Below are 18,979 nucleotides of genomic sequence, written 5' to 3' on the forward strand. Positions count from 1 at the left end.
TCCAGTTCATTTTTGCCACTTGCTCACACATTATGTCCAGACCAAGTCTGCGCCATCTGCTCCACCACTTTAATTAGTTTACTATCTAAAAAAAGAGAGTCTCTCTGGAGTTTCATCAACAACCTTTGCACACACAGGTGCAAAGTAGACCACGTGGTGGCCGAGGGAAAAGTGGTCAGTAGCGGTGTCTTACAAAAAGGTATCATTCAATTTGTTTTCTATATGTAATATTTTACACCCTTACAAGGGAAATCATAACTTCAGATAGTCAAGGAACTCAAAATAAGCACATAACAGTAGTTTTTTTAGGTCATTTTAGGTGTTAAGTTGCGGTCTTATTGGTGCATGACAAAAAAATTGAAGAGGAAAGTGATCGTTTCATTCCGAATGAGACAATGAAAAGGGGTATACATAAGAGTGCTGGTCAGTCAGTCTCAGTGCATATAAAGTTTAGACAGACAATTATTCAGACATAATAGCAATTTAATTTAAAAAAAATGAGTCTCCAGGAAAAAAAGCAATTGAAAGAGAACACCACTCACTGACCTTAAAGTCATGCTTTCTTTAAGAATGAAAAGAAATGTTGAATCTAGTCACTAGAACTAGGTGGTGAATAGCCTTAAATAAATAAAATCTTGCTTCCAACTTCAGACAAATCAGTGGAATGCCATTTTTTGGGGGGTGGAAAAAATTGAAAGGAAAAACAAGCTGTTCAAAAAAGCCATAAATTGCTGCATTAGTTGAGGATGTGGGAGACTAATAATGAAATATGGCCTCCCACTGTGCACTGCTCTATGCTTTATCTGAACCTTGGAGCTGCAAGATGTGACAGGTCAGTCTATTACTGCACTTCTACAGGCACACTCACTTCAACCCAGGTATCCCTGCTGTGGCTGAAATGAACTTGCCATCCAGAGAGCAGTGTGGGGGGTGGGACCATAGCCAAGTGGCCTTATTTATGAGCAAGGTGAGTGATAAGTATGCTGAGAGTGCTGGCAACTTGACCCATTTCCACTGAAAATCAGCCTTTTTATTATCGCTTCACAGCATATTTATTGCTCAGAATACAGTAGGGAATACAATATTGGCCTATCACCATGCACGTCACCCAACATGCCCTCTAAGAAAGAGCAGTATGTGAAGGTTTTGCTGAAACTCTTTTATTCACCGTCAAATCATTGGATTTTGTTCCATTCATACACTCCTGTCATATAAAGCGAGAAGTCATGCACTTAGAAGAACTGTTCACAAATGAAATTCAATGCTATTATAATAGCTAGTGAGTTATTAAGATTTAAAAGTCACTTTACACAAGGGTTGCAGTTGGTGATACAAAGGAAAGATAGAAGCTTGCAGAGAAGTTGTGTCTCATTTGAACAAGCACAGACACTCCTATAAATAATTCATCATCGGGACGGTGTATAAGTATCCGCTGGGGTGAATTATTTGATATTTTAGTCGTGTCAGAAGGCTAAGTCTGATTTATACAGACACCATTTTCCCCACTGTAGATGCATAAGGAATAAGTGTTGGGTCAATGTTAATTTCCTTTAAACTAGGGAAAGTCTCTCAAATGACAAAATTGCTCTGATTTACTCCTGATTAAACCACAAGAATTTGTTTTAAAGAGTGTTTACTTTGTGTTTATTTTGGATGCTGTCTTTTATCTGTAGGCCATGTTGGTGCTTTGAAAATCTCCATTAGGCATACTAGATAAATGTAAATAGATGTTCTATAAGGAATACCACTGTTTTTGTTTTTTCATGAAATAGCTCTCCATTAAATTAGTACCTGTAGTCCATAAAATAAAAATAGTTGTTGTTATTCTTTGTTGTTCATACTGAATTTTACAGTCAAAGAGAAAGAGAAGAGAAAGTGTTGGAGCAAGGAATGACCTGGAACAATAAATTATGAAGAATAGAATACATAATTTAGTTGGTATTGCTGCATATTTTATGGTAATTATTTTTTTCTTTAGATTGCCTCGCTACCCAACTGTAATAAAGTTCAACCCAAAATTATGCCTCAGGACAGGTTAATAATAACATAGTTTAATAATCCTGTAGCCCGATGGTTAGTGTGAATGCCTGTACTACTAGACATGTCTAGTCTTGGTTTGCCCTCACCCAAAGTTATCTGATTTCGCCCCATGCATCTGTAACGCTGACAGTGATTAACAGTAATAGATGAATGGAGCGATGCAGCATTATAGTGATCGAAATGAAGGGCCGTGTGTTTTATCAACATGTGACAGAGTCATCTTTATTCTCCTAATGATTTGCTTATTTTTCTAAAATTGATCATAAATCATTTGTCAATTTAAACGAGCCCCACACTTAACAAAGATCTCATTGCATTTCATTTTCTGAACAGCTTTATCCTCACTAGGGTCGCAGGGGGTTCTGGAGCCCAGCCCAGCTGACTTCGAGACAGAGGTTGGTGGCCAGCCAATTGCAGGGCACAAGGAGACAGACAACCATTCATGCTCACGCTCATACCATGGGCAATTTAGAGTGTCCAATCAGCCTACCATGCATGTCTTTGGAATGTGGGAGGCGACCGGAGTACCTGGATAAAATCCACGCAGGCCTGGGAGAACATGCAAACTCCACACAGAAAGGTCCGAACCAGGACTTTAACTCAATGTCAGATGTCAGGCCTATACAGTGTCAATGGGCACCCTCCCTTGGAATGCAGCTCTCATTCCCTTGTGGTTATCACACAGAAGAGACACTTAGTCAAAGCAAATGTGTGCCCAAGAGATGCCTTAAAGTGGAGCCCAGTATCACCTCCAAATGTTAGATTAGGGACAAATAATAGAGGCAGATGGCAATCACAAAATCGTGTGGTGAAATACTGCCATCCACTGTTTATAAATAGGCTCACATACCAAATCATCTTACCAGATCATTGGGCATGTTATCTGTTGTTTGAACTGAGTTGTCAGATGGAGTTATGAACCATTCAGGCCAGCAACTGTGAGTACCATTAGCCATTGTTTTGTCAGTTGTCACTTTTTTCAACCACCTTAAAATGAAAACAAACAAAAAAGTGTTTAAATGTTTCTATGCCTTTTCTTGCTACTGTCACAATGACATTTCCCGAATACGGGATGAATAAAGTTATCCAATCCAATCCAATCATGCCAAGCCATGTTAAAAATAATTTGTCAAATTGCAATGGTACAGTTTCTCTTTAGTGTTTGCAAATCATTGCATATTATTCACCCTGACGGTTTCTTCAATAAACAAAAAGCAAAAAAAGTAACATTTAAGTGTATTGCTTTTGTCAATTGTATGACATTGCGATTGGTCATTTCAAAATACTGTCAAAATTATTGTATTGTACTTATTGGGCTGCAATGTGAATTCAAAACATCATTTTTATAGACACGTCATAAGACAGTATAACCAACGCACCTGTTGAGGAAAGAGGTTATTTGGAAATTGTGGTATTGTTTGTGCATCTGTTTTAGAGTGGAAAAGAGAAGTGATTCTTTGTTTCCTTTTTCTTTTTTGATAGAGCCAGCCAAAATAAAATCCAACCTTTAGGGGACAAAGTGTGACTTACACAGACCTACTGTACAGAGGAGATAAAGCCTTTGCTTAGGTATGGAAATTATCAGTAAAATCACTGCTTCTGCCACAGCAAAGATTCGGTGAGTTCTATGATGTTTTTGTTGTTGTTGTCACTAAATGAATGAAGACATAACCTCTATTTTGAAATTATTGGAATGTGTTAGAGCTGTTATCTCAAACTTATTGCCTAACATGTTCATTTTGCCATTCCAAAAAAGGTAACCAAGGGAACTCCTAATGTTAACCTTGTTCCCATTTGCACTGATCAAGAGAGTTGCTTTTTTTCCAGACAGCTACAAAAGATCACTCAGGACATCCAGAAAAATGACAGCAGCTACTTAATTAAACTAAAAAGGTACGATTAACATTTGTATCCTTTTTTAAAATACCTACATACTAACCCATTTCGACACTTAACAACTAACATAGACCACTTGTGCATTGAAAGGAACAATATGTTTTCTTCTAACTTTGGGGGGAAATAAAGGTGTGCTGGTCAATGTTTGCGTGCAATTGTGGTAAATGTTCTGCTTTCAGTGTTATTTAAATTAAGAAGGACTATGATGCTAAAATTATCTTAATCAAAGGAATGACTACAGCATGTTAAATCACTTTTCCATCATTGATCCAATTCTTATTGTGTCTATCTTTGCTAGACTGAAAACCAAACCAGTTCCAGACGTACCTATGAGGGACTACAAAGGTAAAAACTGTAAAAACTTCACGAGTGGACATTTTTCTCCTCAAAATATAATATTTGTCTGGTGATTTCAGAGCAAGTTTGGGGTGCAGAACCAGAATATGTAAATTTGAACTTTTTTCCAATACAGTAAAATTACCGACATCACTCCACAGTTGTCTATAAAATAGCAAACAATTTAATGCACACTGTTCCCAGGATAATGATGTATATGAAAATCCAATGCAAGGGAACGATGTGAACTATGAGCCGCCTCCCAGCCACAGCGTCATGACCAGAATATCTTCTTCATCCTTCCCTATAGAGGCCTATGTTGGTCAGTGTTGTCATGTTCACTCAAGTGTATTTTGCTTTTCAAATTTCATTTGTATTAAAAATAGTAGCACAATCATTTATGTTGAAACATTCAAAATTCACACATGATTTGATCACATTCCGTAGCCTATTTCATTCTCTTTTTTGCTGTTTTCGGCAAGTTTGCAAAATAGAAACATTGTCAAACAAGCATCTGAGTTAGTGGGTCAGAAGAGGGCATTTTGCAAATGCTAAAATCTGGCTTCTTTGCAGACAGTTGCAATAACTGGCCAAACAAGGGATACAGAAAGGCCGTCAAACGATGCAAAGAACCACAGCGATTCCCCCAACAGCCCAGTCATATGGACAATACTGATGTAAGATGAAGACACCAACATAGAGATATTTTTTTAAATTTCCAGCTATCCATCTTGTAGAAATGGTTATACTTCCCATCGAATGTGCACAGCCATTTATGTTCAAGTGTTCTCTTGCTGCTGTTCTACAGGAAGACTATATCAATCCAGATGATAGTAATGAGGATGACAACTATATTGAACCTGCTGAGAATCCCCCTTCTGGTAAGATGTACTTCAAATTAACAAGAAAAAGGGAGTAACATACAACTTGAAAACAGAAAATAGATTTTAATATGACATATGAAAAATGTAGACATGAAAAAAAGACTCAAGAATATTTAGCCTAATCAAATATTGGTGCAAACAGCAGAATTAGGTTAAACAACAAAGTTGTTAAATTATTGATGTTTCCATATTTACAATCAAACTGAATCACAAATGTGCCTTTTTTTCAGTATTTTATGATGTGCTGGGCAAAGAGGTGGGTGTTTGTATTTAAGTCTGTGTGACAATAGTACTAATTTTGTAATGTCATGGATAAGTACTGCCATTTGTCCATCCAGGACCATCAGGATGTAAGTGACTCAAGATGCACTGTGTTGGATCCTGACAAAGGTGAATACTAAAGAGAGGAAATGCTTCTTACAGCATCTATAATAACAGTATTGTAAGCCCCACATGAAGTACAGTAGAGTAGTTTAGCATGTAGTGCCACCTAGATGATGCCAAGTGTAACAGCAGAAGTAAACTGACATTAAACTAGAAGACTTGTGATTGAGAGATCATATGAATTTATTTTTGTAGTTTTGTCTCATGGCACTGATCCACCAGAATCATCTCTATTTTACCCACCCAAACCTATTCCCAGAAGGTAAGTCACTGAAATACTACTTATATAGTGCTTTTTACATTTCAGGATAGTTATGGATGATTTGATTTGTTTTTTTCAGTTTGCCCAAACCTCCTTTAAGGCAGGTAGGTTAGAGGTTTTTACATGACATTTTTGTGTCCCTTTCCAAAATCATGCAGTGATTCTTATTACAGGTACAAGTTGCAAAGCAGAGAGATTTTGAGTGTAAATATTTTTATTTTGTCTGGACAGTTTTCACTCAATAAAGAGATTTTACAAGGCATATGCATGCCCATTGTGAAATTTCATAATTATTTTTACAGGCCGAACGCTGCCAATAATTCAAAAAGATTGCAGACCACATTCTCCAAAGTTCACTACTCTGGACATGCAGCACCCAATGTAAGGCACATGTAGACACCAGGGAAAAAATATTCAAAATCTGATTTACTATTTGTCTGGACACTTCTACAGGATACCTCCTCCAAGTCTTTCTTTCCTCAGTAAGTAACATTTTGTCTACATACAAGAAAGCAACCACATCAGAGACATTACTGGATAACAAACAAAGCAGAAGTTGCAGTTGTTACTATTCTTTTCTAAGCATTTACCGGTACTTTGTAAATTGTCTCTGTGTACTAGAACAAACTGAAAGTCACTCTGGTGAAAATGGGACTATCAACCAAAGCAAGGTTGTCTTCGCAAAGACCAAAATGAATAGCAATTTAAAGACATCCTTGCCATTGACTGCTTAATTTCCCCTATACTTTAGGATGCAGACATCTATAAAGAGTCATGGTTTTCTGGCGAATGTGACCGCAATACTGCTTACCAGCTGTTGTTTCACGCAAAAGAAGTATGTCTTTTGTCAACTTCCACAACGTAGTCATTGACATTTCACTGACCCTCTGTTGGTTTTTACTTCAGGACGGGGCCTTCATGGTGAGGAAGAGTTCTGGACAGGACACAAATCATCCCTACACGTTAGTGGTGTACTACAAGGACAAGGTGTACAACATCCCAATCCGGTTTATACACACAAGACAGCAGTTTGCCCTGGGGAGTGAGAAGAAAACAGAAGTGGTATGCTTGCTTTTTTGCCATTCATTTCAAAACACTGGCAATTATGGTAGAGCAGATAGTGACATTTGTTTTCTGCCAATAAATATTTTCAGGTACAATTTGTTTCATAAAAATATCCAGGTTTTAAAACACAACTTAAAACAAAAACTTGTTGGAGTGTAGCTAAGATAAGTCACAGGGACTTTTACAGAAGCAAGACAAATATACTTGAGATTTTATGAGCCCTGTGATTGGTTGGTAATCACTCAGGGACGGAACACACTTCTCACCCTAAATTGAGGAAGCTTCAGCTCAATTGCACATCTATTGAGGACAAGGTGTATGTGAAAGTGATGGATGGAGGTAGTTTTTCCTATTTTTAGGCAAGTTAAAAAAATAATTGTAATGTATGTGCCCAAAAATACATTTGAAAACAAGTCATTTGAAAATGGAAACAAGTTATACATGTAAATCTAAAACACCAAGCAATACTTAAAAATATGCTGTTCTAATACTGAATGTCTGGGTCAATAGTGAGAGCTTAAGAAATAAGACCCCCCCCCCCCCTTTCTTATTTATGTTGTTAGTATTTCCACAGCATCTCTCAGATCATCGAAAAACATCAGAAGAAACCACTAGTACTGATAGACAGCAAAAGTAACAGCAAGGATGCTGTCATGCTGCGCCCTCTGAAAGAAACAACCACATCTGGACATCACCACACTCCTGATGCATTCTTGCCTAGTTTATAATAGACAAGGGGTCTACAGGTCACATGGTTACAAAGTGGCAGATTCAGGAGATTTGAGCATGATTGATTCGGATGCTTTGAAATGCTAATGTAGTATTGAAATTTGCGATAAACCTGAGACTGTAACTGTATCGGAAGTGGATTTTTTTGCCCCTAGACATTAAATATTTTTTAAAAAATGCAACTAAGTCTCTATGTCACCAGGAAAATAACTTTATTCTCCGATCAAATAATGTTCATGCAGATTTGTTGCATAAAAGAAATTAAGGCACTTTATGAGAAGTACATCTTATTCTTAGAGTACCACTAGTTCGACTATGTACAATACAATTAGAAATCTCTCCTCTGAATTGAAGATTTGATATTTACAATGAGTTCTAAAAAGGGATGGTCCTTGTGTGACACCAACACAGAGACACACCACGGTTCGTTCTTGTGCTGTCAATACTGAGATGTCATGCTTTAGGAAATGCATTTGCCACAGGAGGACACTGTTGAGACTGCTGTCAACTTGGGGTGAGGTAACGGAAATAGAAATCCTCCTAATAGTGCAAGTAAAAAAAATAGATCAACATTTTCACGTCAAACAAAAGCAATTGGAAAAACAACCAATCAAGGTCAGATTTTTAAAAAAAATCTATCATTTGCTGACATCATAAAACAACTTTAGGTATAAAATGTAGCACATTAAGGAAAATCTGCTCATAGTAATGCATGAAAACATATCGGTCATCGATAATACTAGATTTGAACATTTGGAATTTACATAACATTTACAAAAATATTCCATTGGCCCCAAAATAATTTCCATTTATGAGAGCCATAAATAAATGTTGAATAAAACAGCTTATTGCTCTTATTTTACTTCTTTAACAATACAGAGTTTTGGTATCTCTGACTAACATGGGTCTTGGCATCCCATTCCAAAATCATAAATATGCTATAGCCTACCCGTATATAGAGCTCAAACTGTGTGGCAATACACAATTACAGTGTTTGCTTTAAAAAAATGCAACAGTGTATTTAAATTTTAAAAAAGGGTCGGTCAACAGAAAGGGTACTCAAACTAAATTACGCAATCACATTTTTGTGATTTTACAAATAAACTCCTTGCATTGATAGTTTTAAAGGAGCAACACCTGGCCGAGAATGAGGATTATGGTAGGTAATGTTACCCTGAGATTGTCCAGGATGTGCGACAATTAAATTAAGACTTGGAAAACATGATTGTCACTTTTTCCATGATTGTTTTGTTGTATTGCAGTTATATTCCAGACATTTTTTTCAGTGTATGCGACATTTAAAAGTTTTCACAGTTTGGCCTTTCCCAGTCCACCAGGTGCCTCTGGCGGTGAACCATCCACACCTCTTGATTTTCAAAGACCCTGCCGCAGAACCAGCAACTGAATTTCTTTGCAACTATTTTGTTGGGCAAAACTGCATCAACCACCTCGTACTTTTTCCTGCCAAGTCTCCGCAGCTTAAGCTTCAAAACAAACCTTTCCTGGACTAGGTTCTCCCCGTGCCATGGCGGTTGATTCTGAGCGTCCATATAAAGGTTTGCTTCATGTATCCCGTTGGTCAAAGCTGACAGCGCTTTCAGAGTCCTTTGCGACAGCACGACCTTCTGCACGTCTCCTTTGTACCGGCTGACCACATTCATAATCCTGGCCACCTCTGGGACGTCTGCATCTGGGTGATTGAGTACCACGACTGGCTGGTCTCTCACAGGACGCTTGATCAACTGAGAGGGATTCATGGCTATCAATTTCAGTGTTCTTTGAAGGTTTTTTGGAGGTGGCTGCTGGCAGTGTACCAAGGCTGGCCGCGATTTGTGTCCCGTGGCTTTCTTCGTTGGCTGGTCAGAATTGCTGAGAAGGTCTGGGTTGGATTGGGGAGGCACTTCTACATCATGGTCACTCTGTCTTTTCCCTGCTGGGTTCATAACACCTGTGAAGTTGAATTCGACACTAGTTTAGACATATCTGCAGCATCTAACAGTGAGTTAACTCCCATTTTCATCTCAATATAAAGTATCATTTGTAGTCTTACCATGTGATGTAATAGCAGGTTGAGAAAAAGGGGGAGAGTTGCTGGGGGTGCTTTGAGTGGCCCCATCATCAACAGCTGACGGACTGCAGTTTGGGGATCCGTTGGAGCAAGGGAACTGCGAGCTCTCAGGACACAGCTCGATGGAAGTCTTCATTAAATTTGACAGGATGCTCTTATCATGAACAGTCTGCACAACTTGTAGTGTTTTATTTACATTGTCATTTTTTCTATCAAACGGCAATAGAAAATCTTCAGACATGAAAGGCTGCTCATTAAGAATATTTTTCAACTGGGCAGGTTTTGTGCCGCCATGTAGAGGACGTTCAGTCTCTGATAGTGCATGTGCTATTATAACGGCTTCTTTGGGGTCACGCTGATCAGTCATAGGTATTGAGACCTGCATTGTTGTGTCAGGAGGTGGTTGTTTGGACTGGTCTTCCACTGGTAGATTGGACTGGTCTTCCACTGGTAGTAGAGGGCTTTGTGACACCCACTGTCTTTCTTTGACAGGATTTTTCTTTAACACAATCTTTAAGGCAAGCTCAGAGCTTACTTTCTTCACCTTTTTAAACCTGGTCTTTCTTTTCCTTCTTTTTCTCAAAGTAGTACTTTTTGGTTTGTCTTTATGAGTGGCTTTCTGCTCTTGGCTCTCAGTTGTGATGATTGGCTCACAAGAAATATTGAATTCCTCATAGCCCAGTTGCATGTCTTCATGCTTTACATCGCCCCCGTGTTTTAAGTTTAATTTCTGGTTCTCTCCATTCTCCAGGATTTTGACACACTCAAGTGGTTTGTTTTGAGAATGATTCAAGACATCTTTGCTTACTTTTGTTTCAGTGTCCAGGCAATATGGGGTATCATTCAAAATTACTTGACGTCGGTTTTGCCCATTGTCATAATGAGCATCGGCAGCAGAACTTTCAGGGGTTAGACTTTCTTTTTCTGTTGTTTCCACCACTTTTAACCTCTTAGGATAGGTTGCACCATTCTGGGCTACAGTTATCTTGTTCTGGACTGTGAGGACAGTGAGCTCCTCAGAATTGGACACGATGCAATTCTCAGACTTTGGATGGATGCTAATATCTTGAGGAACATTGGACAGAACACTTTTAAGAGCCTTGGTCCATTTCTGGTCACCCTTTTCCCCTGCTACAGACTTCATTAAAAACTGTTGGGTCTTCTCTAGTGTAGTTTGGGGATCAGACAATTCACAGTATTTATTCAGGAAGTCTCTACCTGGAAGAGAAAGGCAGTCCTGTGTCAACCAGCACATTTCTTTGACTGAACTTCTTGTTAACCTCGGCCTTATGTGGGTATTGTTTGAGTTCCTTGCTTTGGAACGGATCTCCTTTTTTCTCTGGTTACCTTTCAGGCAACCATGGTTTGCATTAATGTGCTTTGCAAGCACCAGATTTTGAGATGCTTCATAGCTACAGTAGGGACAACGTAAAGTTTCATTTGCTGTTACAGAAGCAAATTGAGTATTACTTTTGTCGAGTTCAATCTCGTTTGCTGTTTGAAGGCCAAGATGATGTACACACATATGCTTTAAAAACACTGCCACATCATCAGTAGAGAATCTTGGACATTTTTCACAAGAATATTTGCCATTTTGGCAGTGACACATTGTGAGATGAGTACTCAGTTCAGCCCAGGTGCGTTTTATGTCATCCTTACATATGCTGCAGCTAGAAAAAGTGTCTTTGTGGCTTAACAGATGTACCCTTAGGTATGAGAGGTCATGTGCATCAAAAGGACACATATGACAAGAAAAAATAGGTGAGCTCCCTCTGTGGTTTTCCTTGAAGTGTCTTACTAAGTCTTTGGGAACGTACTCCTGATTGTCTTTGCAATGACAGCACGTGAACCTGAGTGCATCGATACTATGGTTTGTCCAGCATTCACTTGGTTGTGACTCTAAGTGGGGGTTATTTGAGGAAGGCCACTCTGTGCTATGTTCATGTTCCTCGGACATCTGTTTTGGTCCATTTTGAGCTTCACGTTGCATAGTTGAGCGAGGAGCTGAAGGTTTCGTTCGGCGGAGCCGTTTGCGCCCAGCTCGATTGTTCTTTCGAGCGCGCTGCTTTTTATTTGGAGCAGAGATAACTGTGTAAATATTCACCAAGTCCATTGGCTTTCAGGTTCCTGTGAGTAAAAATAAATCAAATCAATGCACATCTATTAAAATCAAGCTAGTTTAAAAGAAATATAGCAATATTACATTTTTAATATACAATATGTATTATATGTATTATCAACAAAAAATGTCTGTTTTTTAGATCACACATTAAACAAAGCCAATAACCTTTGATGTATCTGAATATAACAGCCACATTCTGTTACGATTAACTGCAATTGACATTTGATATGATTACTTGCTAATAACTAAAATGATTAATAAACAGTTCATTTAAAACAAAAATATATGTGGCAGTCCTACTTGGACAAATGGCTCAATATATTTGTGTTTGTTTTACTGAGCAAAGTTTCTGTTGAAGTCATTGTCACTGTCCCAACAATAAATCCGAAAGAAAAGGAGAACTTTGAACTGAGTTTCAAATAACTATACTTATACTGTACTTACCCAGAAAATATGTTTAAATAAACTTGAGGGTTTTAGTCAATGAATAAACTTCAGGTTTTACTGCTTTAAAATGATGCAGGATGAAAAACCGAATAAAAGAAAAATCATCCATCCAGCCATTAAATGTGCCACTTGTTCTCACAAGTCACGGGGGTGCTGGATTCAATCCCATCTGACTGTCGAAGGGAGGCGGCAAATGCATGTTCAATGATCCCTCTATGTCCATGTCTAATCATTGGGTAGTCATCATTTGTATGAAAGTGAACACTAATGACTATTTTTTATTGTGCACTAAACAAAGGCTAAAGATTTCATTTGAAAAGCTGTCAGAACAAATAATTTTCATTTAGAAAATAAACCTGCTATTGTACAAACATGTATTTTCCTTTTTCTTTTTTGTTAAGTTATATTTGTTTAGGACAAATCTTTCGAGCATTTCCCCCTCGTGTATGCATAAACTATAAACAAAGAAATGCAATTAAGTAAGTATCGGTCTTGAAAAGCAGGACTCTGTTATAAACTCTGATTTGGGAAAAGAAAAGAAAAATCTGCATTCTCCAATGTTTTGCTTGTGCTTTAAAAATGAAATTAACCCGGGGTGATGCTTTGAAACACTGTCTATCCATAGATTTTGTGAGAAGCAAATTTAGTTTTTCTTTGGAGACCAGTCTGGTGGTGTTGTTGAAAGAATTAAACACGGTTGAAAGTTTCCTTTCAATATTCAGAAGTTTTAGGATTCAGTTTCAATTTATTGGATATGAACATGAATGATTAAGCCCTCTGTCCCTAAACAGGTTGCTTGATGGATCATCTTCAGTGAGGTCTGTGTATCACTGAAATTACCAGCTACAGATGCTTTTTGGACAATTTTGCACCAACCATACGAGTAACCCAGTGTTAAAATTACACAGTTGATCATAGAAAAGCAAAGCATCACCCTTCTGAGCATCCATATAATTTTAGGGGGCACACAAAATAGTTGGGAATCATTGCTTCACCAGACAGTATTCACACAATATATGCACCCTTTTTTGCTACATGTCCACCTGTTGCTAGATATGGTGGAACTTGTTCTGTTTGAAAATTCTATCATTTCCCGATGGCGGAAAACACGGAACTCTTAAATAACTCGGTGATCGGCCACTGCCGGTGGGCTCACTTATGTGCACTACCACTTGATCACCATTTACAGTCAATATGCAGTGAGATCCCTTTCGGAATTTGCTAATCCATTAATGGGTGAAGCGGAAGGAGCCACCTAAAGTAATCATATCATTGCAGCCTCGTCGGCGAATGGGGCGGCCATTGTACTACTATAACTTAACCACAACAAAGTGACGAGAATGTAGCCGACAGACGCGTAGGGAACTGGGAAGTGACGATTTAAATACAGACGAGCGGAGGACTTGTCACTGTTTTCAATTCCCAGAAGAACAAGCTTTGTGCGTTTGCTGTCGAGCTGACTGTGAAAATGTGACGCAAAGTGGCGTTTCGTTTGTTTTAAATGACGTGACGCACCAAGCGTTTGCATAGACAAAATAACTTGAAGAATAAAAAAAAAACGTCGGGCAAAGTTACGATCGTTGCATATTATTGCGGGGTGTCGCTGCGACGGTGTAATTAAAGGCCAATCGGGGCGAAGAATTGTTGGAGAGAGTAGTGTCTCGGCTTTTACCTTTTCTTTTGTCGAGAGCTTGACAGCTCAGCGAGTGGCAGCCATGATGGTTTCATCATCCGGGGATTACAGCCTCTGAGCCCCTTTAGCCTTTAGCCTGATGGCACTCGGTTGCAGCTCGTCCTGTCTCAAGCCTCATCCTGACTATGCCGAAATCGATCAAAACCAAAATATTCTTAGATTTTTTGAAACTGACAACTATGCCTTACTCACTGTCCTATTAAACATATAAACATATTTGCCTCTGAGTTAGGATAACTTTGAATATCTGACAAAAATTTCAAAGATGGTTATCGATGCATTTATTAACTCTTACACTGCCATTCGCTACGATGGACGTTAAATTAGTGGTGCCCAAACTTTTGAGGGGATCCGGGTCCGATCACGTCATTTTCAGAGGATTGGTAAATAAAAAGATTGGGCTTTTAACATGTTTATTATTAATTATGGACTAATTGGCTGCTAATGACGGTGATAGACGTCCATCCGATTGGACTGGTTCATCCATGCATGCATCCGTTCATCCATCCATCCATTCATTCATCCGTCCAACCATCCATCTGTCCATCCATCCATCCATCCATCCATCCGTCCGTCCGTCCATCCATCCATCCATCCATCCATCCATCCATCCATCCATCCATCCATCCGTCCGTCCATCCATCCATCCATCCATCCATCCATCCATCCGTCCGTCCATCCATCCGTCCATCCATCCGTCCATCCATCCGTCCATCCATCCGTCCATCCATCCATCCGTCCGTCCGTCTGCCCGCACACCGTGTTGCTTTCAATGACAAATGGAAATAAATAAAAATTCCTTGGATTGAAGTTGAACCAAATATTAGAGTTTATTTTTCTCTTTAAAAAATCATCTCAGAATTTATACGTCATATTGAAATAACATATACCATAACACAGTTTCTCATCAGGTATGTGTTAATAATATACAGAGTAGAGTGTTTAATTTTGTAATTGATAGCGGTTCACCTTGATGATTGTATTTCCGGTGGCGGTGAAGTCTGCAGCTGTGTTTGCTGGACTCATGCAGACCGAAGAAGTTTAACTGACTGATTAGTACTCAGTGCGGTTTGCGAGTATGTTCTTCGAATATACTCTGGAATTTACTTTGACGAAACGGACTGTTGCATTACCTTCATGTGCACATTAGGTGAAGTTTCCCCTTTTCTGAATGTTCTCAATATAGTTCTTTGAAACTTATGAATGAACAGACAGGACAGTTGCTGCTGCTAGCATTAACAGTACCGACTGCTGCCGCATCAGCATGTGTCTTTAAATCAGGCGTTGTTGTATTCTCGTGAAATGTGTTTAACATGGTAAACAGACGAAATAATTGCTGATAGAATGCAATCACGCTTCATTTGTTTGTTTGTTTGTATTTTCAGATATTTCAAAAGCCCCTGTGTTAAATGGAGCTAGAGGACCAATGGTGGAAAGGACAACTGGCTACAGATATTTATCAAACGCTGAGATGCAATGTAAGTCTCCAGACTGGTGTCTGGGGTAGGAACTGTGTAATTTAGAGCTGACTGTCGCATCAAAAATAAGATTTTATAGTTTTGTTTCTGAAAACTTGAAAAATATTTGAATCAAGATTGTTATCATCACTTACTGTGGCTCCCAGTCTGATCAAATAGACTGATTCTGATAATGTACTACAAATTACAGAGTGGTTCAGTTTCTGAACACATTGAAGACGAATACAATATTAACATCAAGGCTCAAAAGGTGGAGACCAGACCCAAAGCAAGCATGGAGAAGCAGCATTGGGTTGTTTTGCTGCATGTAATTGTTCTTAAATGTTTTTTTTAAATTATGTTTTAAGGTAATTTGAAGTTACCTTTTAATAATGTGAACCACAATGAGTTACCTTACATATGAAACCTGCCATTACTAATTTGAAGGTTCTTATTTCCGGGATTTTTATTTGTTGGTGACCTGCTTCAGTACGGTTTCATCACTGTTTTGCACTCTAGGCAGAATGAAGGACTAATGCAAAATGTTGTCAATCAGGAGCTCAAGCTGCCCTCGTTCAAAGCCCAGTCCCCTCAGCTCAACTTGAGGCGATACTTTGCAGATCTCATAGCCATCATCAGCAACCACTTCCAACTGTGTCCCACAGCTAGACACCTTGCCGTCTACCTGCTGGACCTCTTCATGGACCGCTATGATGTCACTATTCAGCAGCTTCACATGGTCTCGCTCTCATGTCTTCTTTTGGCCAGTAAGTGTGTAACTGAGCCCATGAATTGGAAGGAAATTTCTGCAGTTTTTTCGCGTGTTGTAATGCTCAGATTTACTTCTTTTAGGCAAGTTTGAGGAAAGAGAGGACAGGATTCCAAAACTGGACATTCTGAACAGCCTCGGATGCATGAGCTCCATAAACCTTGTTTTGACCAAGCAGGCTCTACTACACATGGAGCTTTTCCTTCTAGAATCCTTCCAGTGGAACCTGTACCTCCCCACTGCTGCTCATTTCATAGAATACTACCTTTCAATTGCAGTACACGAGGGAGATCTCCATGATGGCTGGCCTATGTCCTGCCTAGAGAAAACAAAACTTTACATGGCCAAGTATGCTGATTACTTCCTGGAGGTCTCCCTGCAAGGTGATGTTATCAAAAGTTTAATATTGCATGTAAAATCAGTTTTTAACTGTAAAGTAGGCTACCATTCACGCATTCCTGAAAATATCATTTTTGTGTAATCTATTGTGACATTATAGAAAATCTGAACATCAGCAACTGCTTTAAAATATAGGAAAATGTAAAGCTATGTTTTAAAAAGTAAAATTAACCTCTTGATGCCTACTGTACCAAATTAGGCACATACCAGATCATCCCAAATGCCTTTTTTTAACCATAGATGCCTATTGTCGCTGATTTGAATCATACATAAAATTGTGTATGTAAAAAAATATTTTATTCCTGTTTTATTTTTTATTTTTTATTTTGTAGTTCAATCAACATCAACTTTATTTATCCTCTACTATAAAGCTAAAACAGAGGTAAAATATTCTTAAAGCTTTTTTTTAAGTCTTGGTGTCAATATGTAAAATATGTTACGAAATATTTAACAGTTGTAGACACTTGAACAGTTATACATTTCTATATAAATTAAGGGGGTATAAAGTTCATACACTTATATAGCTATTCATCTCATGCACTTACATCCTACCTATTTGTTCTTTTTTTTTAGATCATGGGTTTTTATGTTTTGCACCCTCTCTGGTGGCTGCAGCATGCGTGGCTGCCTCACGCCTGATCCTGCATGTATCCCCCACATGGGCTCCCCGATTGCAGCGGCTCAGTGGATATATGTGGGAGAACCTTGTCCCATGTGCTGAGAAACTCCTCACGTGTGTATTCTACTCTACAATGAATTATAAAAACTCCTCGGACCTCTCAAAAAAGTACACTTTAAAGGAAAACACAAATTGATTTTTATTGTCCCTTTTTAATCCAGTGCGCATGACAGTGATGTTAAAGAGGCCAACAAGCAGAAGTGCCAACAGCCACTGCAACAAGGTCAGACGTTGTGCCATAGTTTGAGTCAGGCAGCCACTGCGGCCCCGTACCGGCACCGTCCTGGCATGCAGTACGCCCAGCAAGCTACGCAACCATCTCTTGCAGCAAACCTCAGGGCTGCCTCATATCTACCCCCCACTACCACCATGCAGGTCTCCAACGGACCCCCGCAGGGCACTACTCAGACAATAACTACCTCATTTGAACCAAAATCTAACCAAACTAACAGAGTTTATCAAGTCGGCATGCTTTATAGTTTTGCTCCATGCTTTGACAGGTGATGGACTTCTGGCATTTAGTTATTGAATAGAAGTCAAGATATCTTTCTTTGTATTAGGAGTTCAGAAAAAAGATAACACGTTTTTAATTTGAAGGGTGTTGAATGAATACATGCCGCACTTTGGACCTCAAGGTTTAAGCTATTCTGTAGTATTTTTTTCTCTGGAGATCTAGTGTTAGGGTTTTTGTTGAGTTGATAACTGTTATGAGGCTTTTCAAGTATACCACTAGAGTCCTTGCACAGCGGTATTACTTCAAATTGTAATAATTTGGCCATGCCAAAGTATTTATTTATTTATTTATTTATTTACTTAAGCTAAAATACATAAAAGTATTGCACAAAAGATGCCTAAGCCATGTTGTTGAGAACAATACTTAGTTGAGGCGATACCAGCACCGGATTCCTATCCCTTTCTGGAAAATAAATGGCGCACATTCGTTGAAAATTTTTGTACTTGTATAGATGTTTTTTTTTTGTTTTTTTTTGCATAACTGTGAACTGTTTCCAAAAAAAATCAGTTCATATATGGAAAGTTTGTTGCTCTTCTGTACACAAATTATTTCAGTCAGTGCTGTGCACTAAGTGTTTTAATTAAAATACAAACCTCTGTTGAACTTCAAATTGTTACCAAAAGTTATGATTGACACTATTACATGCTTCTACAGCACCTATCCTTTTGGGATAAGAAAAGTCCCTGCATTTTGTGTAACTTGTCAATATATTCCAGGGGTGGGCAAGTCCGGTCCTCGAGAGCCAATATCCAGTCTGTTTTCCACCCCTTCGCTAACCCTAAACCTTTGACCTTAATTTCCCCTAAAATGTTTTAAGTGAAAATTCCCATTTTGAGTCGCCCAAAGTTTAGTAAAGCGTTCAGCACCATGGTCAGCTCTAGGTATTATCACTCCATATCTACTTTCATTTGAGCAAATCAAATCAAACAGCGACGACTCAGCAGGGAATTAGTACAACAACAGTGACTAATAATAAAGGCTTTGGGGGAAAACAAAGGCATGTCAAAATATGATGCATAAATACGATGTTGTTTGGTTTCGTTCATAGGTATATAAATGAATAAAGATGTGTTTCTATGTATTGAATACAACGCAGTGTTGTTAAAGCCCGCCTACGACCACGCCAATATAACATATACGCGTAAAAAAAACAAACGTCCTACACGTTTTTTTCTCTACTCGTTTCCTCTTTAGACGTGTACGTGATTGGCTCCCTGTGATGTGTGTAGCCAATC

General features: G+C 38.7%; 3 protein-coding genes across 3 annotated transcripts; 2 read left to right on the forward strand and 1 right to left on the reverse strand.

The window, feature by feature from the left end:
* Window positions 1-3,544: 3,544 nt before the first annotated feature.
* blnk (B cell linker) lies at window positions 3,545-7,735 on the forward strand. The gene is made up of 16 exons (XM_077613608.1): window positions 3,545-3,658; window positions 3,868-3,933; window positions 4,235-4,281; window positions 4,353-4,381; window positions 4,477-4,594; window positions 4,846-4,949; window positions 5,081-5,187; window positions 5,695-5,802; window positions 5,882-5,906; window positions 5,976-6,006; window positions 6,105-6,183; window positions 6,256-6,284; window positions 6,424-6,473; window positions 6,554-6,637; window positions 6,709-6,864; window positions 7,431-7,735. The coding sequence occupies exons 1-16, from the start codon at window positions 3,612-3,614 to the stop codon at window positions 7,593-7,595; spliced, it is 1,245 nt and encodes a 414-aa protein (XP_077469734.1). The 5' UTR covers window positions 3,545-3,611; the 3' UTR covers window positions 7,596-7,735.
* A 50-nt stretch (window positions 7,736-7,785) lies between these two features.
* znf518a (zinc finger protein 518A) lies at window positions 7,786-14,059 on the reverse strand. Its single transcript, XM_077613701.1, has 3 exons — window positions 13,906-14,059; window positions 9,647-11,791; window positions 7,786-9,544 (listed from the first exon to the last, which is right to left on the reverse strand). The coding sequence occupies exons 2-3, from the start codon at window positions 11,775-11,777 to the stop codon at window positions 8,895-8,897; spliced, it is 2,781 nt and encodes a 926-aa protein (XP_077469827.1). The 5' UTR covers window positions 11,778-11,791; window positions 13,906-14,059; the 3' UTR covers window positions 7,786-8,894.
* Window positions 14,060-14,887: 828 nt separating this feature from the next.
* ccnj (cyclin J) lies at window positions 14,888-18,354 on the forward strand. Its single transcript, XM_077613231.1, has 6 exons — window positions 14,888-15,076; window positions 15,312-15,404; window positions 15,940-16,150; window positions 16,236-16,535; window positions 17,125-17,284; window positions 17,392-18,354. The coding sequence occupies exons 2-6, from the start codon at window positions 15,336-15,338 to the stop codon at window positions 17,732-17,734; spliced, it is 1,083 nt and encodes a 360-aa protein (XP_077469357.1). The 5' UTR covers window positions 14,888-15,076; window positions 15,312-15,335; the 3' UTR covers window positions 17,735-18,354.
* The last annotated feature ends 625 nt before the right edge of the window (window positions 18,355-18,979 follow it).

Source organism: Stigmatopora argus, chromosome 11, assembly GCF_051989625.1.
Source record: "Stigmatopora argus isolate UIUO_Sarg chromosome 11, RoL_Sarg_1.0, whole genome shotgun sequence".
Lineage (NCBI taxonomy): Eukaryota > Metazoa > Chordata > Actinopteri > Syngnathiformes > Syngnathidae > Stigmatopora > Stigmatopora argus.

Coding starts and splice junctions, on each gene's coding strand:
- znf518a (XM_077613701.1), bottom strand. CDS start 11,777: ATGGACTTGGTGAATATTTACACAGTTATCTCTGCTCCAAATAAAAAG. Junction 9,545..9,646: donor ACCTGCTATTACATCACATG/GTAAGACTACAA, acceptor TCAACTTCACAG/GTGTTATGAACCCAGCAGGG.
- blnk (XM_077613608.1), top strand. CDS start 3,612: ATGGAAATTATCAGTAAAATCACTGCTTCTGCCACAGCAAAGATTCG. Junction 6,007..6,104: donor AAAGCAGAGAGATTTTGAGT/GTAAATATTTTT, acceptor TTATTTTTACAG/GCCGAACGCTGCCAATAATT. Junction 6,184..6,255: donor CTGGACATGCAGCACCCAAT/GTAAGGCACATG, acceptor ACACTTCTACAG/GATACCTCCTCCAAGTCTTT.
- ccnj (XM_077613231.1), top strand. CDS start 15,336: ATGGAGCTAGAGGACCAATGGTGGAAAGGACAACTGGCTACAGATATT. Junction 15,405..15,939: donor ATCAAACGCTGAGATGCAAT/GTAAGTCTCCAG, acceptor GTTGTCAATCAG/GAGCTCAAGCTGCCCTCGTT. Junction 16,536..17,124: donor CCTGGAGGTCTCCCTGCAAG/GTGATGTTATCA, acceptor CTTTTTTTTTAG/ATCATGGGTTTTTATGTTTT.